General features: G+C 35.1%; 2 protein-coding genes and 1 pseudogene across 2 annotated transcripts; all 3 read right to left on the bottom strand.

The window, feature by feature from the left end:
• Positions 1 to 9,848: 9,848 nt before the first annotated feature.
• LOC127222061 (olfactory receptor 8K5) lies at positions 9,849 to 10,790 on the bottom strand. Its single transcript, XM_051183971.1, has one exon. It carries the CDS (start codon positions 10,788 to 10,790, stop codon positions 9,849 to 9,851), a length of 942 nt encoding a protein of 313 aa, XP_051039928.1.
• A 4,710-nt stretch (positions 10,791 to 15,500) lies between these two features.
• On the bottom strand, positions 15,501 to 16,439 carry LOC127222060 (olfactory receptor 8K3). The gene has a single exon (XM_051183970.1). The coding sequence runs from the start codon at positions 16,437 to 16,439 to the stop codon at positions 15,501 to 15,503; it is 939 nt and encodes a 312-aa protein (XP_051039927.1).
• Positions 16,440 to 23,431: 6,992 nt separating this feature from the next.
• On the bottom strand, positions 23,432 to 24,380 carry LOC127221856 (olfactory receptor 8K3-like; annotated as a pseudogene).
• Positions 24,381 to 25,693: the final 1,313 nt, after the last annotated feature.

The following is a 25,693-nucleotide window of genomic DNA, read 5'->3' as shown; positions in this document are numbered from 1 at the left end:
CAACTTTGAGATACCATCTTACTCCTGCTAGAATGGCTAAAATTAGAAACACCAATGACAACTTATGCTGGAGATTATGTGGAGAAAGGGGAACACTCCACCACTGCTGGTGGGAGTGCAAACTTGTACAGCCATTTTGGAGATCAGTATGGTGGTTTCTTAAGGAAAATGGGAATTAGTTTACCACAGGACCCTGCAATCCCCTCTTAGGCATATACCCAGATAATCCATATCCATGCAACAAAGGCATGTGCTCAACTATGTTCATAGCAACATTGTTTGTAATAGGGAGAACCTGGAAGCAACCTAGATGCCTCTCAACTGAAGAATGGATAAAGAAAATGTGGCACATCTACACAATGGAATACTACTCTGAAGAAAAAAAAAAAAAAAAAAAAGAAAAAAAAAAAAAAACAAAAAACCGGAATCCTGAAATTCACAGGGAAGCGGATGGCACTTGAAGAAACCATCCTGAATGAGGTAACCGAGTCACAAAAAGAGGAACATGTTATGTACTCGCTCATATATGGATTTTAGACCTAGACCAAAGGATCACCAGCCTATAATTCACACCACCAGAGGAAATAGGATACAAGGTATATCCTAAAAGATTCATATAAAGTCCCTCGTAGAAGGGGGAAGGGACAAGTCACCCCAGAGCACATGGGAAGTGGGGGGGGGGACAGTGAGTGGATAGAGAAGTAGGAGAAAGAGAAGGGGAGGAGAGGAAAGCATATGTAACTAGGAAGATTGAGTCAGTGTAGGAATAGAAGATAGTAGAGAGAGAGGGAGAAGAGAGACAGAGAGACAGAGAGAGAATTAACATAAAAGAGGAAGACATTATTAGTTTGAAGAGAAAACTGAACCTAAAGATAGTTCTAGAGACCTACAAGCCTGCTGCCAACTAGCAATTTGAACAACTGTAGAAAAGCTACCATAAATGCCCTTCCCTATAGTGAGATAAACAACTAATACTTATCCACCATTATGGAGCCCTTATCTAGTACCTATTGGAAACAGAAGCAAACACCCATAACTAAACACTGAGTCGAACTAGAATCCAGATGCAGAGGGAGAGGACAAGACCAGGTTGTACAAACACTTAGAGACAGCTGACTTATACAAGGAGGGCCCCCAGACTGCTGTGAATCCCGCATGGGACTGACTCAGCCCCCCCCCCCCCCGAATATGGGTATCAGCTAGAAAGACTGAACAGTCTAAGGGACCTCAGACAATGGGACCAGGATGTATCCCTGGTGCTCAAAAGGACCTTGTGGACACATCCCCCATGGAGGGATACTCCCTTAACCTAGAGATAGGAGAGAAGTCTTAGTCTCTACTTCAAATGACTTGACAGATTTACACTACCCCACCTGGATTGCATTGCCCTACATGTGGAATTGGGGTGTGGGGATAGGATGGGAGGGTGGTCAGGGTTTATGTGAGGGGGCAGAGAGGGTAAGAGGGAGGGAGGGTTGGAGAGGGAACTGGAATCAACATGTAAAATAAAAAATAAATAATTAAAAAAGAACCAAAATTGTTAATTACTTTTATTTTGATGTTGTTGGTAGTATGAGCCTGTGTGTCTGTGTGTGTGTCTCTCTCTGTGCATGTGTTGTGTGTGTGGGGTGGTGGTGGTTGGGTGGTTGTTTGTTTGTGTGTATGTGTGTGTGTGTGTGTGTGTGTGTATGTGTTTTCCCTCTTGATTTTATTGGTGGGAGATTATGTAATGTCTGTGTTTATGTTACTGTAATTAACTTCCTAGAATTAGAATTTTCTTTTTATTGCATTTTGGGACTGGATTTGTAGACAGATATTCTTTAAACTTGACTTTTTTCATGAAATATCTTGTTCCTCCATCTATGGTGATTGAAAGGTTTGCAGGATATATTAGTCTTCCCTGGCTCTGCGGTCTCATAGAGTATGCAAGACATCTGTCTAGGTCCTCCTGTTGAAAACTCTAATGTATTTGTTATAGGTCTGCCTTTTATGGTCTTTGGTCCTTTTTTATTTTTTTTTTTTTTACTTTATTTATGTTTGTTTATTTATTGTTTCTTATTTTACATATCAATATATCAATCCTAATTCCCTCTTCCTCCCTCCTTCCAACCCTCCCACCAATCCCCCCTGACTACGCCACCATCTCACCCACCCCCCTCTCTACAGGGAGGCTGATGCTTTCCAGGAGTGGTTAACAAAATCTGTTAAGTCAGTTGGAATAGGGACAAGGCCCTACTTCCTGCCTCTAGGTTAAGGGAGTGTCCTTCTATGGGGAATGGGTGACATGTTTTTTAACACAGCAAATTCTCAGTCAGTCTCACAACAGCTGAACTATGACTAATATCCTGTAGTTTTGTATTTAGTCTTTTTAAAAGGTTGGTAACTATTTATTCAGTGCTTTTCATAGATATATTAGCATTCAGACAGCAAGATGCCATTTCTAGTGAATTTTTAACTCTGCTCCTATTTTTCAGTGTTACATTGACTGTCCTTTTCTTTTTGCAGTTCTAAATTTTCTTTTATTTGTTTTTATCTGTATATTTACTGGTTTTATTATTATGTGACATGGGACTTTATTTTTTTCCTGTTCCAGTCTATTTGTTATCGTGCATCCTTCTTGTACCTTTTTATAAACATGCTCTTCTTTAGGTTGTTGAAATTTTCTTCCATGATTTTGTTGAATATATTTTCTGTGTTTTTGATCTGAGATTCTTCACTTTCTTCTATTCCTGTGATTATTAGGTTTGATCTTTTTTAGTGGCCCAAATATCCTGGCAGTTTTGTGTTAGGAATTTTTTGGCTCTATCATTTTCTTTGACTCAAAAACCTATTTCTTTTATTGTAACTTCAGTGCCTGAGATTATTTTTCATCTTTTGCAGTACTGTTACCCAGATTTTCCATATTCTGAAATTCCCCAGTTTGTGTTTTCTTTATTGCTTCTAGCTTGATTTTTATGTCTTAAAGAGTTTTCTCCACCTGTTTGGTCTTTCTTGGCTTTCTTTTTACTTTTTAAGGGATTTGTTGATTTCCTCCAATTTTTTGCTTGTGTTTCCCTTGATTTCTTGGGAACTTTTAATCTCTTCTTTAAATACCTCTATCATCATCATGAAATTGGTTTTAAGATCATTTTCTTGAATTTCCATTATCTTAGAATGTTCTTAGCTTGCTGTGGTGCTATTTCTGGACTCCACAAATAACTGTGGCTGTTGCTGTTTGTGTCTTACATTTTAGTTTAGGCTTCTGTATTGTGGGTGATTGTAGGTCTTGGTGCCAATTGCTGGGTTTGTCTTTGTCTGGAGCCTCTTTTCTTCTTTAGTTTATGTTTCCTCTATGGTCTTCTGGACTTCATGGCCTTTGGTGGAGTAGAGAGTTTTTGCACACATTGGAGGCTGGACTTTTGAAAACCTGGATTGCCTCTGGTTCAGCAGCGGTTTTCTACCCAAGTTTGGGGCTAAAGTTATAAGTATGTATATTTTTGGCCTCTGATCTGGGGGGTCCTTAGGGGTTCAGATTATGACCTCACTTCTTGTCTGATTTTCAGGGCTTTTGCATGGTCTCTGAAGTTGAAAATACTGGCCTGGCCTGAGGGTAGTGGAAGGCTTCTCCCAGAGGTATGAAAAGTTTATTTAGTTTACAAGATTTTATAAAACTTTGTAAAAAAAAAAAAAAAAAGCTTGTTTTATTTTTGTTAATTTATTTAATTGATTATTTATAATTTGTGTGCATTAATATCTGACTTTATGTTTGTATCTACATCATGAGCATATGTTTGTTTTTGAAGACCAGAATAAGAAATGGAATTCACTAGAATTGGAGTTACAAATGATTGTGAGGCCTCTGCCAGATGAGAGGTTGTTGAAGATCTATTTTCATTCTATAGGCTGCTGTTTTGAATATTTACCAAATCCTTTGATTTAAAGAAACTTTTCAGTTTTAGGAGGTCCCAGATGTTTTGAACCAAATCTGGGCCTTTTGTAGGAGTAAAACATACTCTTAATAGCTCAACTTAATCCCCAGCCTCAAGAAATATTTTAAAAATGGTAAATCAATCTTTTAAAGTCATGTTTGACTTTAATAATGAGAGGAAATATTTAAATAAACCAGAAATGAAAATTGAGACATTGTAAAGGATATTAACTCCACATCTGCCAGAGGGCTGATCTCCACAATATACAAAGAACTCAAGAAGATAGTTACTAAAACAACAAATAATCCAATTAAAAAGATGGGTATGGCGGTTCCTCAGGAAAATGGGAATTAGTTTACTACAGGACCCGGCAATCCCCCTCTTAGGTATATACCCAAAGGATTCACATCCATGCAACAAAGACATCTGTTCAACTATATTCATAGCAGCACTATTTGTAATAGCAAGAACCTAGAATCAACTTAGATGCACCTCAATTGAAGAATGGTTAATGAAGATGTGGCACATCTACACAATGGAATACTACTCTGCAGAAAAAAAAAAAAAATGGTATTTTGAATTCCGCAGGCAAGTGGATGGCACTTGAAGAAAGCATCCTGAATGAGGTAACCCAGTCACAAAAAGAGGAACACAGTATGTACTCACTCATATATGGATTTTAGACCTAGATCAAAGGATCACCAGCCTATAATTCACACCACCAGAGGAACTAGGATTCAAGGTGTATTCTAAGAAATTCATATAAAGTTCCTCACAGAACTGTTAAGGGACAAGTCCCCCAGAGTTCAGGGGAAGTGGGGGGGCAGCAAATGGAGAGATAAGTAGGAGAAAAGGATGGGGGAGGAAAGGAAAACATGTGTGACCAGGAAGATTGAGCCTGGTTAGGAATAGAAGACAGGAAAGAGAGAGAGAGAGAGAGAGACAGAGAGAGAGAGAGACAGAGACAGAGAACATAAAAGAGGGAACCAATATTGGTTTGAAGATAAAATTGAACATAAAGAAAGGTCTAGAGAACTATAAGACTGCTCCCAACTAACAATTTGATCTTCCGTGGAAAAGCTATCATAAATGCCCTTCCCGGAGAGTGAGATCAACAACTAACTCATCCATGGAGCCCTCAACTAACGCTTGTTGGAAACAGGAGCAAACACCCATACGTAAACACTGAGTCGAACTAGAACTCAGATGCAGATGGAAAGGACAAGACCATGTGGCAGAAACACATAAAGACAGCTTACCTGAACAAGGAGGAGCTAATGGCCACTAGACTGATAGCTGGGAAGCCACCATGAGACTGACTCAGGCCCCCCTGAATATGGGTCTCAGACAGAAGGACTGAGCAGTCTAAGGGACCTCAAACAGTGGAGCCAGGATGTATCCCTGGTGCACAAAAGGACTTTGTGAACACATCCCCCATGGAGGGATAACTGTCTTAATCTAGAGAAAGGAGAGAAGCCCTAGTCCCTACTTCACATGACCTGTCAGATCTACATGACCCCAACTTGATGGCATTCCCCTACATATGGAATTGGGGTGGGGGGATGGGATGGGAGGGTGGTTAGAGTATATGTGAGAGGGCAGAGATGGTAAAGGGAGAGAAGGAGGGAGGGAAGGAGGGAGAAAGAGGGAACTGGGATCGACATGTAAAATAATAAATTAAATTTTAAAAAAATGCTTTGACTCCAAAATTTAAGTTGAAGGACAAGTTACTGGGGAAAAGGATTTGTATTTTTATTTCCACAGAAAATGAAAAGATGTGTATTCCTTACAGACTAATGTGCTTTGATCAAGCCAGACCGCCTGAAACAGAGTAGGAGGTGATCCTACATTCAAAACAGCTGGACAAAGCAGCCTTACAGACTACAGCCAGGATTTCTGCATCTTCTTAGAATCCCCCATGACAGCGCCCCTTACCAGCAGGAAGTAGTTTGGAAAGAACAACGCCCAAATTCCCAAATATTGACTATAAATGTTTGTTTTCATTTAAATGGACTTGGTTATATAAAATAAATTTAAAAAGATCTAAACAAAAACAAAAAGATGGGTAGAGAATTAAATAGAGACTTCACAATAGAGGAATCTAAAATGGCTGAAAGACACTTAAGGAAGTGTTCAACATCCTTAGCCATCAGGGAAATGCAAATCAAAACAAATCTGAGACACCATCTTCCTTCTGTCATAATGGCTAAAACAAAAAGCACCAATGACAGCTTATGCTGGAGATGCTGTGAAGAAAGAGGAACACTCCTCCACTGCTGGTAGGAGTGCAAGCTTGTATGGTCACTTTGGTAATTAGTGTTGCAGTTCCTCAGGAAAATGGGAATCAGTCTACCTCAAAGTCCAGTAATTCGACTCTTAGGCATATACCCAAAAGACACACATTTGTGCAACAAAGACATCTGTTCAACTATGTTCATAGCAGCATTATTTGTAATAGCCAGAACCTAGAAGCAATTTATATACCCCTCAACTGAAGACTGGATAAAGAAAATGTGGTACATTTACACAATGAAGTACTATTTAGTGGGGGAGGAGTATCTTGAAATTGGCAGGCAAATGGATAGAACTAGAAGAAACCATCTTGAGTGAGTTAACCCTGTCACAAAAGGACAAACATGTTATGTACTCACTCAGCTTTGGATTTCAGATATAGAGCAAAGGATCTCTAGCCTACAATCTACACTGCCAGAGAAGCTAGTTATAAAGGAGGATCATAAGAGAGACATAAATGGTCCACTAGAGAAGGGGAAAGGCAAAAGATCTCCTGAGCATATTGGGAGCAGGAGGTGGCAGTGAGTGGAGAGCAAGTTAGGTGAAAGAGAAGGGGAGAAGAGGAGGGGAGAGGAGAACATGAGTAAGCAGAAAGATTGAGTCCAGGGAGGCATAGCTGAGAGCAAGAAAAGAAATACCTTAAAAGAGGGAGCAATTATAGGTTTGAAAAGAAATCTGGCACTAGGGAAATGTCTTGAGACCCACAAAGGTGACCCCCAACTAACAATCTGAGCAATAGTGGAAAGACTACCTTCAATGCCATTCTCTAATAATGAGATTGATGACTACCTCATATGCCATACTAGAGCCTTCGATACAGTAGCTTATGGAAGAAGCAGAAGCAGACACCCTTAGATAAACACTGAGCTGAACTCCTGGAATCCTGTTGCTGAGAGGGAGAAGTGATGGGCAAAGGGGTCAAGACCAGTCTGTAGAAACTTATAGAGAACACTGACCTGAACAAGGGGGAGCTCATGGACTCCAGATTGATAGCTGGGAAACCAGCATAGGACCTACTCATACACCCTGAAAGTGGGTTTCAGTTAGGAGGCCTGTGCAGTCTATGGGACTTCTGATAGCAGAACCAGGATGTATCCCTAGGGCATGAATGGACTTAGGGAACCCATTTCCCATGGAGAGATACTCCCATAGCCTAGAGATAAGAGGGAGGACCTAGGCCTTGCCCTAAATGACTTGACAGATCTTGATGATCTCTCATGGATGGCCTCACTGTCCCTGGGGAGTGGATTGGGAATGGGATGGGGGGTTGGTGGGGAGCATGGGAGTATAGGAAGGAGAGGGAACTGGGATCAATTGTAAAATAAGAAAAAAAGTATTTTTTTAAATCCTCCTAAAGGAAAAAAAAATACTAACAAAATTTAGTTAATATTGCATAAATAAGAAACTATAAATAAATACATAGTAGGACTATGTTAACTGTAAGGATTACATGAAGCTTAGCTATAGTATCTGGATATAACAATAATCATTGAGAAAATAGCATTAAAAGCAATAGAATAAAATACAAAGTAAAAATGTAGTATAAATACTTAAAATCTGCCCAAGATAAAAGGCCAAGAACAACTTGTTATATACTGGAATGCTATCAAAAATTTCAAAGAATGATACTTGTAATCCTTTAAAGATTCTTTGAGGACATCATATTCTGCCCTAGAGACACATTAACAATATAAATAGAACCAGCCTAGATGTTAATTAGTTTAAATTAGGTTAATGAATAATGACAAATACACACAATGAAATTTTATTCATCCAAAAAGGAAAATGAAATTATTAAAGTTTAAGGGAAATTAACTAACTAGATATTATCATATTGCTAAAGTTTCTATGACTCAGTAAGACAAACACTGCCTTTTCAATCTTTTATAGAATTGTAGTTATTGTGCTTACATGTATCTACTGATATAAGTGTGAGTAGGCATAGAAACTAGAAAGTAGGACCTGAGATGTGAATAGAGTGATGTATGAAAAGAGATAAGGAGACTAATAGCATCTATAATATGTTAACAAAGAAGTTACACTGCTATGGGTAGGGGAATATTACTCGAGTTTGAGGAGAGTCATAAGAGAAGAAGATAAAGCAAAACAAATTGTGTATAAACATTCCAAAATAAACCTGTTATTTTTGTGCTACTTAGAATATGTGTAAACCACTAACACTAATGTATTTCAAGAAACACAGCAAAAAGAATCCTTATAAATACATTTTATGAGAGCATAATCACCCTAACACAAGTATATTTTTGAATATTATGAAAAGTTGATGGTCCTACACACATGCACATACTAGCACATACTCAGTAGATTCAGTAGGTTTAGGAAAAAAACATGCATATATTTATGAAAGAAAAGTAGTGAGGTATGAAGAATTAGAAGGGAGGGAGGATACTTTTGATCTTAATATAATATGTTCATTTATTAAACTTTATACGTAGGTAGCATTATATAGATTGGATAGTTTATATTTAGGGACACACACACACACAAACACACATGCAATAACAACTGAACAACAACAACAACAAAAAAGAAAATGAATTTTAAGGAGAGTGTAAAGACTTACGTGGTAGAGTGTGGGGAATAAAGACTAGGGGAGAAATGTCGCAATTAAATTATAATCTCTAAAATAAGATAAATATTTAGGAAGAAAATATCAAATATCCATAAAATATTAACACAAAAGTTTTAACAATGCTTTAAACAAGATCACAAGGTATAGGGGTAGCCTTTCAGTAGGTTATAAAGATATATCTATTGACACGACACAAGAAGTGTCATCAAAAACATAAGAAACACTTGTAGAAAATGTGCAGATTGGTCCAACCACTGTGTACATACAGGATAGAAAATATTAAATATTTTATTTATTGATCTAAGAACACTATAATTTAGTATTCTCCCTCTGAGTACACAACCATGAAAATGAAGCCATTGTCTCAAAAACCATAATCTGATAAAGATAACTCATTCCATATTATTTTCAGAAACATACATCTATACACATGCATAATGAATTATTATTCAACTTTAAATTCAGAAGTAGAAATTTTAATTTGTAATAACACAGGTTAGCCTATAGCAGATCTGCCTAATGAAAATAAGATACAGAACCAAAAACAGTACATGGTCCACATGCATATGTGAAAATCCAGAAGAATAACAATAAGAGTAGTAGAAATGGAAGCAGACTGAAAAACTAAGCAAGGCTGGGTACAAAGTGTCAGGTACAATGGGCATTCTAAAGAGCTAAGATATAGTTTGATAATTATGGACAATAGTATACTAAAGTTTCACAAAAAGAACATTTCTTGCACAATTATACAAGTAACATTGTATGGACTGAAAGGGCCATATTTATGAATCTATGTCTGTATATATACATATATAAATATATGTATCCAATAACAATTAGTTAAAAAGAAGCAATGAGTTTGAAGGAGAGTTGAGAGGTATATAAACGTATTTAGAGGGAGTAATGGGAAATCTCAAAAAAAGTGAATGGATAGAAAAAGAAATAAATGAATGCTGATATGAAAAATAATGTGAAAAATCCAAGTTGTCTTATTGATATACAAAAACAAAAGAGTATTACAGAATAGAATTTCCCTTTTTATAACTCATTGAACATTAAGTGTTAATTTTAAATTGATGCTTTAATACCCTATAGAAGGCAGTTTTTACCTCCTTGTTCCTTAAACTGTAGATCAAAGGGTTAAGCATGGGGATCACTAACGTGTAAAACACAGAGGCTATTTTATCATTCTGTAAAGAGTGAGTGGATTTAGGCTGCAAGTACATAAAGAGTAGAGTTCCGTAGAATACGACAACTACTGTCAGGTGAGACCCACAAGTAGAAAAAGCTTTTTTCCTTCCTTCTGCAGAGTGCATTCGACATACCGCTAGCAGAATCAGAATGTAAGATCCAAGAACTACCAGAAGAGAGGAGATCAAATTTAATGCTGAAAATAAAATGATCAACAATTGTATTTCTTGGGCATTTGAGCACAACATAGGTAACAAGTAAACATCATCACAGTAGAAATGACTGATGACATATGAGCCACAAAAAGTTAGTGTGAAAATCTTACTGGTGAAGAACAGAGCCTGGAAAGTGCTGTAGAGGTATGGAATGCCCACAAGCACATGGCAAAGTCTCTGAGACATGATCACATTGTAGAGCAGAGGGTTGCAGATGGCCACATATCGGTCATATGCCATTGCAGACAGGATAAAGAATTCACTGATAATGAACATGAGGAAGAATGACAACTGAATGGCACATGCAAAGAAAGAAATGGTTTTCTGATCCACAACAAAATCCACGAGCATCTTGGGACAGATGACTGTGGAATTCCCAAGATCAATGAAAGCCAGGTGTCTGATGAAAAAGTACATAGGGGTATGTAGGTGAGAGTCCAGCTTGGTCAAAATAATCATGCCCAGGTTGCTTACCACAGTGACAGCATAGATGATGAAAAAGACTCCAAACAAAGGGAGTTGAAGCTCAGTGTTCTGTGTGATTCCCATCAGGATGAACTCAGGCAGAGAGGTTATGTTCTTTTGCCCCATTTCATCCAATTATTCCAAGTTTGGGAGACACTTTTTAATAGAAATACATAATTGGATATCTTTATCCCATATAAATGTATTTTTCCCACAGTCAAGTGTACTTATTTTAATATTCTGGCACAATTTCCACCCTGTTTTGCTCATGCTATTAGGGGTGCATTGGTGAGTAGGATTGCACTATTTTCTGGAATTTCATAATGATGTATTGAGAGAACACTTATCATTCAACATAATTTCTTGTCAGCTAGTGAAATGTCTTCTGAAATCACTTAGCACAATATATAGAATTGTGCTTGATATTCTATGAATAAAATGTCTTGCTAATAAATATTGTTTGTGTGCTTCACTGAGATTTAAGTATTCATTGCTTGTATCTCAATGTGCACTTATAATTTTATTTTTGTTTCTGTCAGTAGAATTCTCATTTATTTTAAATGTCTAAATACAATGTTTGGATACATTTCTGCTAAAATATTAGTATTCAAAAATTTTTTTGTATATTTTTCATGATATTTTTATGGCACCATGTAAAAGGAGTTACAGGGCCTTAAGACATATTTACTTAGCATTTGTTACATCATGCATTATTTTTCACTTACTAATACAACTATACAAATAAATAGTTATAAAGTCCAATATCATAATTGAAAATGCTTCAGTGATATATCCTCCACATTTAATACATTTTCCTGCTAAGCTGAGAAGTAGGCTTTTCTTTGAAGGAAGATAGTGAAGGTGCATTAGCTCATTTCACCTAGTTACTTCCCTGTATTCCATTCAGTCTCTGGTCAGTGAGAACCTTCACCAAGGTCAGCATGCCTTCCAGTTGTAGGAGTGTTCAGAATCCAATGCTTAGGCAAGTTAAATGCAGGGTGTACTTGTCAATAAGTGCAGCATGAATGTTAACTTCCTAACTGTCACCCACGCAGCATTGCTACTTACTCAATAAACACATGTACTGCATAAATTATTTCATAGAAATGTTCATATTAAAAGATTCATTTGTATAGTAATTTTTCAGTAGGACATTCTTATTCTGATATGTTTCTAGTTTGTATTATTTGTGTTGTGAATGTATCTACTCTTAAATGAAGTCAGATTATTTTAAATCTAAAAATAGTATTTTACTGTCAATCTTCATATAGAATTAACAACAAAACTTAATTTTTCTTATTAGGTAAATCAAATATAATATTCCATTCTATTTTGCTTCTGAAATAACTATGTTAGTGTTTGCTAATGTGTGAGACCAGTGATTAATCATTGATATAGCTTCCACTTATTCTAATAAATATAGTAGAAGTGGAATATCTGTTCAAATTGTAAAATTTAATATTCTAAAGCCACAATACTATTCCAGGAAACACAAGTAAATGCAGTGTGTGTGTGTGTGTGTGTGTGTGTGTTTGTTTGTTTGTTTCCATTGAATTTCAAGGAATCAAAGAATGGCAGTAGTCAGAGTCCAGGCATGTTACAAACATACTTGTATGCTGAAGTCTATACCAAACACTAAATCGCTTACCTTTGACAAAGGGACCAATTTTCACATTCTAAATCTCTTATATTTTCTCTTTTGGTATCAAGAATTTATGCATTCCTTTGTGCTTTCTGAAGTTTCCTGGGAAAATATCATGAATTTGTTCAGATGATCACATCTGTATCATGTTAAAGAACTTATATTTTATTGTGCCTTTCTAATTATCTGGGGGCACTTTATGTACTCTCCAATGGGAATATAGATGCAACTGTGGAGGATATAAACAATATACATATCCCAGGAATCCCACAGAGACCTGAATAACTTAAATATTTTATCCATTTATTTAAAGAGCATCAATTATTAATTTTACCATGGGAAATAAATTGAAATGTGCTTTAGCCCTGTAAAAGTGGAACTTTTCTAAATCATGATATAATTATATGTGCATTATTACTGTCACATAAGATGTCTTTCTTTTACACTATTTCTTAGGAAAACATATGGGAGTTATTAGACTTATTCTTGAACCTAAATTTGTGAGTAGAAATTACAATTTCTGAAGACATCAAGCTGTGTCCTTCTGAACAGCTAAAATACTTGAAGTGAGGTTTTACTTTTGAGATCAAGAAACATTTGTCTGTCCTTGCATATAGAAAACCTTTGAAAACTATTACAGTGCAATATGCTATTGCAATGAGTACCTAATTGTTGTACAACTTGAGTAAGGACATGAGTCCTTTGGGATAATAGACAATGCTATAAAGTCAATAATGAAATTCTGATATGGCTTCCATATACAAAGAACTGAGATGCATTTACATATAATGGAACATAAATCATACAAACAGATGGTTAAAAATATTTTCTATTTGAAATTATTATGTAAAACATAGCTCAATATACAAAATATTTTCAATACCAAAGAAAATTTAAACTATGTTCTAGATCATATATATTTATTACAAACTTGTTTCATCTTTTACTTTCCAAATATTTTTCCAGGTTCAAGTACTGATCAACTTCATATAAGTAAATAAGTAAATAAATAAATAAAAGGTCTATTTAGTCTTTCAATAGTGTGTTTACTTTTGAAATTAGTCCTTTTAATATTGTGCTACATGACACTATTTGCATAAATGTACTGAATTTTAAAATTTTCTCTTTTATTGAAAATAAGATTCTTTTCTTATACAATACATACTTATTAGTGTTTCCTCTTTCTTTACTTTCCCAGCTCCTCCCCACCACTCCTCTTATACAGATCCACTCCCTTCTGTTGCTCATATAAAAAACAGGATAGCAACAAAGATAGAACACTATAGAATATAATAAGATAAAAACATCATAACAAAGTTGGACAAGGCAAGCTAATGGAAGAAAAAATAAAAACCAAGAGAACAATAACCAGAGACCCACTTATTCACACAGTCAGGAATCTCATTAAGAACACTAAACTGATAACCATAACATATACAAAGAAGACTAGTGCAGAACTAAGCAGGCCCTGCATATGCTGCTTCAGTTTCTGTGAGTTCATATAAGCTTTGCCCAGTGGATTTAAAGCTCCATGTTCTTCTAATTGCCTCTATTATTTCTGCCTCCCATGCTTTTCCTGCATCCTTTCTGTAGAGTTCCCTGAGCTCTGAACGAGAGATTTTATAAAGACATCCCAACTAGAGCTTAAGAATTCCAAGATCTCTCTCTCTGTATGTACTCTCTTACTGTGGGTCTCTCTATTAATCCCATCTGCTGGGAGGAAGCTTCTCTGATGATGATGATTGAATAAAGTACTGAGCTATAAGCAAAGAGAAACATCATTAGGAGTCATTTTATCACTACTTTTCTTTTAAATACCAGCAGTATTCAGTTTTATCTTAGGTTTCTAGGCCATCTAGTCTCAGGTTTTTTGACACCCAAATGGCATTGGGTATGGGCTTTATACCTTGGAGTAAAAGTTAAGTCAAATGACTTACTGGTTATTTATTCCCACAAGGTTTATGCCACCATTGGCCTAGAATGTTTTGCAGGCAGGAGAACATTGTAGATCAAAAGGCTTGTGGCTGACTTGTATATGTTTCTCTTTGTTAGCCTGCAGAGTAATTTCCCATGACAAAAGCACCAGAACATAGGGGTGAAGGTTTTATGTAGGAACCAACATCATTTGATGTCTCTGTGTTCAAAAAGTTGTATGGGTGTTTCCTTCAGCAATAAGACCTTGCTGTGAGTTTGTGAAGAGCAACCTATTGTCTTTGCAATTGCACAGGTTCTTTGAGGATTTCTGTGATCATCAATTGGATGTAACCTAGTCCTGGTACTGGAAGTTTCATTTGGTTACAAGAAATGACCAGTTGGGACTCTGTCTCCCTCATTAATTGGAGATTCATTAGGATATTGTTAATACATGTGAGAAAGTTTCTACTGTACTAGGTTTCCATACCACCCATACCTGTCAATTTTAGCTGTCTCTCCCCTCATTCCCTCACCCTTCCCACCTAATCTTCCCATACTAGTCCTTAGGTCCATTCATAACATCTGTTCTGTTACTCACTGCCTTAAGACTGCTTCATGTACATATAGAATTTTCTTAAGGTGAAATAGTGGCATGTGTACCTTAGCAGTAACTAAGAGCTATTTGTTTGGACTTAGGGCCAGTTAAACAGGACAGAAATCATGACTGTAATCACAGTTACTTAACTGGCTAGTGAGGTCATGAATCTTAGAGGAAAACCAATGATTGTTTACTATTTAAAAAGTTGTAATGGGAGTCAGGCATGGTGATATACATCTTAATTTTAGCATCAGTGAGAAGAGGCCTATGTACTTCAGTGTTTTAAAGACCAGTCTGCCATTTGTAGAGAGTTACAGGCTAGCCAGGGCCATCTCAACCATCTCATAATAAAACACAATAAAATAAAAACAAGATGTGTACAGGCAGCATCACATTTCTATTTTAGTTATTTATCTGGTAACTGAAGAAAGTTAAATTATTACTTATGCTGGTCTTTCTTTTATCTAACTTAGGAAGTTTCTTATAAAACAACAAATTTTAATTAAAAGCATACTTCTTATGTTTATTCATTTATTTAGAACAATTGACAGTGAGTGAAAAATTTTAAAGCAATAGATGAGTACATGTTGGATGATTTTCTTTGCTTGCTGTTAAACTAGATACACACATAGAAAGGAAAATGCCAATTAAATTATTTATAAGATTAATTTTATGTATAACATTAAGAAGCAATATTACATAATATTTTCCACAACCTTTCTAGGGCACAGTTTACATCTTTGTTCCTTAGACTATAGATTAAGGGATTCAACATGGGTATAACCAGAGTATAAAAAATGGAAGCAACCTTATCAGTGTCAAAGGAGTGACTTGACTTGGGCTGCACATACATAAATATCAAAGTTGCATAAAAGACAATAACCACTGTCAAGTGGGACCCACAGGTAGACAAAGCTTTCTGCCTTCCTTCAGCTGAATTCATCCTAAAAATTGTTATAAGAATGAGTAGGTAAGAAAAGAGGAGGACCACTAAGGAAGAAACCAAATTAAATCCTGCTGAAATCAAAATTATAATTTCAATTTCATGCGTATTTGAGCAGAGCAATGATATTAAAGGGAGACTGTCACAGAAATGACTAATGATCCTGTAGCCACAAAAGGGTAAAGCAAAAATTTTTATAGTGATTAGAAGAGAAATCATGACACTGTAGAAATAAGGAACTAACACTAGCACCCAACATACCCTTTGTGACATGATGACAGTGTAGAGGAGAGGCTTGCAGATGGCCACATAGCGGTCATAGGACATTGCAGACAGAATAAAAAGTTCACAAATAATAAATACAAGAAAGAAAGTTAGCTGTGTTGCACAAAGGTGGTTAGTGATTGTATTTTCATCTACAACAAAATTTACAAGCATTTTGGGTCCAACAGCTGTAGAATAACCAAGATCAGTAATAGCGAGGTGTCTAAGAAAGAAATACATGGGTGTTTGCAGCCGAGAATCCACCATGGTGAGGATGATCATGCCCAAGTTGCCCATCAGTGAGATCAGATAAATGATGAGGAACAGTCCAAACAATGGTAACTGCAGCTCAGGGCGTTCAGTGATGCCCATCAGGATGAACTTAGTCACGGCTGTGAGGTTGTGGGTCTGCATCTGGGTTTATATCAAACTCTGTTCTGGATTGACACATGAGTCCACCTAATAACGTTTCTGCATTATCTCCTGGAAGAATTTGTAACAGGCAAACAAAATGTAAATTAGATACCACTGCCTTTTCCAATTATGTTACTTGTAAACAAAAGTATCTTTACTAGGAAAAAAATTAACTAGAATTTAAGAGAGACAAGATAGATTAGGGGATTTCAGTTGAGTGTTATTTGAATAATGCAGCACTAACTTAGGATACAACTGCATTATCTTGTCAAAAATGAGACAGGATGCAAAAAGAAAATGACATTTTTAAAGTAAAATTATTGTTTTTTTAAAGTTAATTTTAAGTGGGTCTTATAAATATAAAATGATTTTTAATAGTAATATAAAATAATAATTTTGATGTGATAAAAATTAAAACTTCAAAATTATAAAGCATATAGAAACTATTATGTAAAGCAAAGCACTATGAGTCCTTTGTTCAAGAATATCTTGTAAGATGGATACACTAAATAAATATTGGACAGTGTCTGAATAACGAAGTGGCAATGGCTGGCATGATAGCTCAGCAATTAGGAGCAACTGCTACTTTTCCTCCAGGTTTCACTCATAAAACACATATGTCAACTTAGTTATCTCCTGTTGAAAGGTTTCTCATGCCCTCTTCTAGCCTCCAAAGACACCAGGCATGCAAATGGTGCAATCCGTCTGTGTAGCCAATTATTTGGTTGCACATAATATGCAAATAAATTAATCCATATTTACAATAAGAAAGCAGATAATAAGCTCACATCAAATAACATAAAGGATGTTAAGAGTCTTTATGTGAAAATGTCTTACATTTTAATTTTTAATATTTGTGTTTTGACTAGAATATCTGTATACACACATAAATAATGTATAGAATATTCACATACCAATATTATCAAAGCTATATTTTAAGTTATAGTTCTAACACAGGGTTATTGTGATGACAAAAATGCTGGTATCTAAAGATCATTAAACTAATTAATATATAAACGTGTTCTTGAAAGGCTTTTGAGAGGGAGAAGGTATATACAGCTCTCTATAAACTCTCCTATTTTAAAGATATTTTGAATACCAACACTACCTTAAGATACAAAATGAGCAATACACATAAATAAAAATCTTTAATTAATGGTCGTAGAGCAAAGTTTCTTATTGTGGGTAAAATAAAAGTACACACTTCATTACATTAAACATACAGTTCACTAGTTATGACTTAGAAGTGCATTGATTTAAATATTGCTTGTGATATTGAGACCTCATTATCTCTTACCAGCCTCCAGGCATATTTCTTCCACCTATGAAAGTACAAAAAGTTAAATCAGATTAAATTTTCAGATATCTATAGTAAATGTCATAAAGCATAAATTTATTCTCATTCTTTATCTTTTCCTACAACCATTAAGTACTATAAAGTATGTTGTGTGTTTTCAATAAAATTTTCTATATACCAGATAATGAGAGTCATTCTGTGTAAGTTCTTTATAATGTTTTTTTCCCACTTCATATCTTTTAAAGGTTCTCCCTAAAGCTTGTCAGATTGTACTGAGAATTAAAAATAATTTTTTTACAATGTATTACTAACATATTTCTGAGTACGTCAATACATTTATTTTCCTAATCATTCTTTTTATGGTAGAACATGAGAATTCCCATTTTACTTTTAAAAATACATAGGAAGAATTACAACTGTACATTCACTTTAAAATGTAACTGTAGTCTGGAGTGTTTTTCAAAAGATCAAAAAATGTCTAAAGATGTCTAAATATTTTGACTTTCAAAAGAAAACTTGAATATCTGCAACTGTTCATTATATGACTAAAATATTGACAAAGTATTTTTTTTTTCTGTGTGCTTTATTTGATCGGTTTCTTTTCGTTCAAAATAAAGTTAGATATATAAAATTTAGTACTTGGAAGTCATACCATGATTTTTTAAATATTCTTATGGACATGTAGCTTGTTAACCCACATTATAAATGTAACAAAAAAAGGGTGCAGCTATTTATATGCAAGATTTATGGAGTGATAGAAAGCATTACACACATCACTGAAGAATCTTGAATATATCTAGCATAAGACATCATAGTAACCTCCTGTTTATTACCTATAATAACATCTAGGAAGTTTCTATCTTTATCTGGCACATCATCCTCATACTACGTACAGCAATTTATGAGTTTATTTAATTTAATCTTTGGAGACTTGACACTTACTAAGGAAACACCATGCAATTAGTTGCTTGTCCCTAAAGTATTGGAGTGGTTGACAATGGTTAGATTTTGCTCACTAATTTTCAGTTGGAAGCATTAATTACAGACAAATTATTTAAGGATCTTAAGCAAATAGGATTCAAACTAACCCTCCCCCTATGTGTCTCTCCATCTCTCTGAGTCTCTTTCTCTATGCCCATTTCTCTATGTGTGTGTCTATTGGAACTATTGGAACATTCTTTAGGACTGGCAATTTTATACATAATATTAGACATTATAAGTGGGGATTATATCCACCTCCTTATACCATATTTTCATTACCAATTAAAGTAGTGTAAGGTCATAGTTCTTGCTCTTGTAATTCAGCTGTCCCATGAACAAATGCAAACATATTGATTCCTTTTGCAGATGAAAAGGAAGGCCTTAAGTGTTATGTGTTCCTCTGATTTTCAATACAAAAGACTATACAATACACTAAACTTTATACTGGATATTTCATTCTATTTCTTTTCATTTGATTTTTTGCAATTTTTAAGAGGCAAATAGAGTCTCTTATTTTAAAAAACTACATATTTAGATTTCACTAACTTTTTATTTATCTATGCTGTGTTATTTAATTGAAGAAATCAATACATTTGCATTTAAGTTACCTCTTAATAGCTAAAATCTAACTAAATTCTCATCATGTTTTCTAATTTTATTATTATTATTATTTTATTACATTTTAATTATTTTTTCTTTTTGGTTTACTCTAATAATATCTTTGGATTTCTTTTTCATGTAGAATGTAGTTATGGTTTCTTCTGGTTTTGTAATTTGGCAGTTGTATGCTTTCTTTCAAGATTCATAACTTCACAAGTGCTGGATAGCTTGTCCAGTCTCAGTACCAGGCATGATTTCCTTCTTATTCAGTGGGTTTTAAGTCAATTTAAAGATCATTTGTTACTGCCAATGTATGTATACTACTATTGCACACTTGGAGTTATTATTTCATGCTGTTCACTGTTGTAGTTTATAGGCAACATAGCTGGATATGACTTTTGGTGGATTCCCTGCTTTGAATCTTTGCAAGGTGCCTTCTGGTGAAAGCAAGTCATCAGATATGAGGTATTCAGTTCAGTTACAGTTTAGCAACCTCCATATTTGATTTCATGGTGTCTTCAGCAATAGGAATTTACCTTCCACCTCTAGGGAGCAATAAAGGGTAATAGGAATATGCTATATATATGTTTTGAGAGTCTATATACATCCCTAACCAAAAATCAAAGCAGGGTTATTCAAACCTGCTATTTTGATTTGTAACATCAGCCCAGATGGAAATTTTCATTTAAACTACATATATGCAATTATGAGTAAGAACATATCATGTTTGTCTTTCTGTGTGTGGGTTACCTCACTCAGAATGGATTGTTCTAGTTCCATTCATTTGTCTGCGAATTTCAAGATGTCATTGTTTCTTACTGCTGTGTAAATATACCACATTTCCTTTAACCAGTTTTTGGTTGAGTGACATCTGGGTTGCTTCCAGGCTCTGGCTATTACAAACACTGCTGCTATAAACATAGTTGGACAGATGTCCTTGTGGTTTGAAATCACATCATTTCGGTATATGCCCAAGAGTAGTATTAATAGGTCTTGAGGTAGACTGCTTTCCATTTTCCAGGAGAAACTGCCATACTGATTTTGAAAGTTGCTGTACAATTTTGCATTCCCACCAGCAATAAAGGAATGTCCCCTTTCTTCACATCCTCTCCAGGATAAACTGTCATTGGCGGTTTTTTTTTTAATTTTTTTTTATTATTTTAGCCATTCTGACAAGATGGTATCTCAGAGTTGTTTTGATTTGTATTTTCCTGATGGCTAAGACTGTTCAGCAATTTCTCAAGTGCCTTTTGGCCATTTGAGATTCATCTTTTGAGAATTTTCTATTTAGATCATGATTCTTTAGTTCTTTTTTATTTTGGAGATTAGCCCTCTGTCAGATGTGGGATTGGTGAAGATATTTTCCAATTCTGTAGGCTGCCAGCTTGTCTTATTGACTGTGTTCCTTTCCTTAAAGAAGCTTCTCAGATTCAGGAGGTTCCATTTATTAATTGTTGATCTCAGTGCCTATGCTACTGGTGCTATACTCAGGAATTGTTCTCCTGTGCCAATGTGTTCAAGTGTACCTTCCACTTTCTGTTCTAAGAGGTTCAGAGTAGCTGAATTTATGTTGCAGTCTTTGATACATTTGGACTTATGTTTTGTGCATGGTGATAATAACCAGTCTAAAAACAACAACCCCAGAGAAGCTAGGAAAGAAGAGGAAGTAAGAGAGGCATACATGAACCACCATCCCCACACCCAAGAAGGGGGAAAGGACAAGATCTCCTCAGTAAATTTGGACCTTGGGGGAAGGGAAGGAGGGTAGATGAAAAAGGAGGAGAAGAGGAACGAGGAGAACATGAGGGATCAGGAAGGTTGAGCTGATGGAAGAACAGAGAGGACAGCAAGGAAAGAGATACTTTTTATAGAGGAACAATTTATGGGGTTAAGGAGAAACCTGGCAATAGGAGAATTCCTGGGAATCCACAAAGATGACCCCATCCAAGAATCTAAGCAACAGTGAGAGGGTACATTAATTGCCCTTTGCCCATAATGAGATTAATGACAACCTTAAATGCCATCATAGAGTTTTCATCCAGTACCTAATGGAAACAGAAGCAGAGATTCACAGATAAGAACTGATCCAAACTCCTGGAATCCAGTTTTAGAGAGGGAGGAGTGATGACCAAATGGTCAAGACCATGTTTGGGAAACCCACAGAAACAACTGACCTGAGCAAATAGGAGCTCACAGACCCCAGTCTGACAGCTGGGGCGAGGGTATTTGTTGGGGGGTCTTGGACAGTCTTATGGAGCCTCTTGAACTGGAACCAGTTTTTATCCCTAGTGTATGAGTGGGCTTTGGGAGCCAATTCTCAATAGTGGAATACTCTCTCAGCCAGCGGGGAAGGCCTGGGTCCTGCCCCAAATGGTATGACAGACTTTGATAACCTCCCATTGGTGGCCTCATTCTCCCTGAGAAGTGGATGGCCATTGGGATGGGGGATGGTGGGGGAATTAAGAGGATGGAAGGGAGACAGAACTGGTATTGCTATGTAAAATAATATTGTTTTTAACTTAAATGAAAAAATAAAGTACATACATATTTATACAGTGAGTGACTGAGTAACAAAACAAGCGATAACATATGTTGGTGAACATTGAGGGAAAAGAAACCCTCCTTTATTCTTGGTACAATTGCAAACTCTTCTACCCATTATGTAATTCAGTATGGAGAATTTCAAAAAAGTCAAACATAATTCTCATACTATACACAGGTTATTTTTGACAAAACAAAACAAAACAAAAAAAAAAAAAAAAACAAATGCTACACTGACTGAGCCATTGCAAAGATGCTACTACACATAGATTAATAATTGGTTAAGACCATCAGTAAAGGTTAAATCTCAGACAACAAAACATGAGCACCTTGGATTCCTTGTGTTAGAAGAGTCAGACATCTGCATTCCATGTACTACTAATGAGACTGATTATAAATAACATCAGAGACAACTATGAAATTTGAAAGAGTAGACATATGTAAAATACAGTTAGATAAATACATACAAAGACATTGACTATTTTATTAGAATAATTTTAAAAATACAGAAAGCAATTTCATTCTCCAAATACCCACATCCTCACATGCCACACAACACACAGATTCTATTTATTTGCAATTTTGCTCAAGTATGTCCCCATCACACCCTTTGAGCCCACAAAAATATTTTATAAATAATTGTATTTGTAATTCATCTATTTATTAAGGAGGAAATTAGCTCTTCAGTTCCTCATTATATTTATAACAATTTGAATGTGACAATACATGGCAAAGAAATCCTAAACATATGTAGAGGCTCCATGGGATTGTTCCTCTTTATGAGGTTCATAAACAAAAGTTACATCCATATGATGACTTACTAGAAGATCGTTGCCAATTAACTTAAAAAAAAGTATTGAATAATTTTTCCATTTAATTTGTGGGGAATATTTTACATTTTCATTTCTCAAACCAGAGATCCAGGCATTGTATGTACTTATCATACATAGGAATAAGGAGACTGAGGCTGTAGACACATAAACATCAAAATCCCATAGAAGACAGTCAAGACCATGAAGAGGGACCTACTTTTTGAGAGTTTTGCTTTTAATTTCAGATTTTAAAAAGTCTCAAATTATTTTTGTCTTATTTTTTTCTTCTTTTAAATCTCAAGGATAGAAATAGTTATCTTTGAGTGGATCATCCAAGTTTTCTAGCAGAATTTTATAAGATCTCATGTGATTAAGTAGATATGCAAAATTTTATAATATTAGTTACTAGAGTATTAGAAATGAATTTGCACAATGAAGAAATCATAGTTTAGTATATCAAGCTTAATGTAAGGCAACAATAAACAGGGTATATCACATCATTTCTAGAAACAGATTCCAAATAAAACTTTACATTAAAATATACAAGAATATAGAGTAGGGATAGGTCATATGAAAATATTAAATATGAATGCAAAATGAATCAGTGTCTTTCTTTATAGATGTACTTATTATATAGTACATAGTATATAGTACACATTATATAGTATTTGGCCATTCCCGACAATATTATCCAGCTAAGTAAGTCTTACTTATACTAAAATAAGCTACCATGTATTTTGTTAAAACTATATTCAATACTTTTAAAATTTAACCAGAATATTCACACACATTTTCCATTTTCTATAATTGGCCTGCTGCACCTCTTTGTTTCTCAAACTGTAGATCATGGGGTTCAGCATGGGGAAAACCAATTACAGAATACTGAGGCTATTTGACCAGTTTCAAAGGAGTGAGTGGATTTCGCTGTGCATACATAAAAAATAGAGTCCCATAGAATATAACTTTCACTGTCAGATGAAAGCCACAGGTAGAGAAGGCCTTGTGCTTGCCCTCTGAAGAGTTCATCCTGAGAATGGCTACAAGGATCAGAATGTAGGATATAGATATCACCAGAAGAGAAGAAACAAAATTAAAAGTTGCAAAGTTTAAAATGATCAGCTTAATTTCATGTGTGTCTGAGCACGGCAATGATATCAATGGCAGACTGTCACAGTAGAAATATCTGATGATGTTATGACCACAAAATTACATAATAAAAATCGTGGTAATTGTCAATAGAGATATAAAAGTACTATCGAGGTAAGGTATTGCCACCAGTGCTAGGCATAAGCTTTGTGACATGATATTTGTGTACAGTAGTGGATGGCAAAAGGCTACATAGCAATCATAAGCCATTGCTGACAGAACAAAAACTTCAGTAGTCATAAACATACTGAAGGAGGTCAGCTGTATCGAGCAACAATTATAAGAAATTTTAGGTTGATCAATAAAAAAGTTTATTAACATTTTGGGTGCCACAGCAGTTGAAGAGCCAAGGTCAGTGAAAAACAGCTATCTGAGGAAGAAGTACATAGACATCTTTAGCCTGGAGTATATTTTGGGAAGAATGATCAAGCCCAAATAACCTACAACAGAGATCATGTAAACAATGAGAAAGAGTCCAAATAAGTGGGCCTCCAGCTCATAGAGATCTGTGATTCTAGTTAGAATGAAATACTTCAGCTTCATAAGATTCAACCTTGGTGACATCAAGTCTGAAGTCAGTTGTATAAAACCCTGTCTCAATAAAACTAAGTGTTTTCTTCATTATAAGAAACTACAAGTTAATAGAAAAGATTCTGGGGGATGATGAGAAGGCTCAGGACCCAGGCAGTACTGGTTGTTCTTCCAAAGGACCCAGTTCAGTTCCAGCAACCACATAGCAACTCACAACCGTCTGTAATTCCAGTTCCAGGGGACCTGACACCCTCACACTGACATATATATATTCAGACCACCAATGTACACTTTTAAAAATTACAAGAAAAAAATTTCATGTTGAAAAAACTGGCTGGGTGTTGGTGGCACATTCCTAACCCTAACCCTAACCCTAATGCTACCCCTAACCCTAACCCTAACCCTAACCCTAACTCTTTATACATCTATCTAGACTACTCCGGAAACATACACTGGTGAGAAATAAGATAATAAATATATTAGATTCTTCTAACAGTGATAATTTTTTGTGTTTATATTCAATATATACTCTATAGCATGAATATGTATTTTATATTTTGTTAACATATGAATATATACATAAGATTGCTGCAAGTTTCTATCTTTCAGATTTTGGCAGAAGCCTTGAAAGCTTAAGCAATGATAAAATTGATTTAAAAGTTAATAACACAAATATAAATTATAAAGCTTCTGAAAACCCTGAAGTGGGTTATTTCATTGTGATATAAAATAATGCCAAAATACAATATAAAAAAGAAATAGCATGAACTTAGGTCTTCACTGAACTATTTTCTATCAATGGGAAAACCTTTTTTAAACCACGATATGCATATTATGCTAGAAATATATGCCACCTATTTTTTTGTTAGTGAGGAAATAGACATCATATTTTGAAGTTTTACCTTTAGATCTATAATTAAATTATTTATTTATAACCACTAATAATACAATATTTTACAAAATAAAGCATGAGTCAACTGTTCCTATCTAGAGTATTGTTAGTAAAACTTAGATCTTAAATATGACTAATATTTTAATTGTTATTTCCAATACAGATGACATAAGTGAAAAAGAAGCATTTGCAATGCCACTGAACTGAATTCTACTAAGCATCTATGTAGCTTGCTTACCTTGTCAAGATTCTATAGTAAATCTACTAAGATAAGAAAGCTAAATGAATCCCTTATGGATATGATTAAAATCATGAATATGAATCAGAAATCCATAATAAAATACCTAATATAAAACCCAAAAGTAATTATAAAAGTTTAAACCCAACTGAGCAGATTATATTTAGGAATAGTGTGTACATATAGGTGTTCAAGAAAGCAAAGAACATAAAGGAA

Source organism: Phodopus roborovskii, unplaced genomic scaffold (assembly GCF_943737965.1).
Source record: "Phodopus roborovskii unplaced genomic scaffold, PHOROB, whole genome shotgun sequence".
NCBI lineage: Eukaryota > Metazoa > Chordata > Mammalia > Rodentia > Cricetidae > Phodopus > Phodopus roborovskii.
Note: the sequence above shows the minus strand (reverse complement) of the source record. Positions and strands in the feature narration are given on the sequence as shown.

Coding starts and splice junctions, on each gene's coding strand:
- LOC127222061 (XM_051183971.1), bottom strand. CDS start 10,790: ATGGGGCAAAAGAACATAACCTCTCTGCCTGAGTTCATCCTGATGGGA.
- LOC127222060 (XM_051183970.1), bottom strand. CDS start 16,439: ATGCAGACCCACAACCTCACAGCCGTGACTAAGTTCATCCTGATGGGC.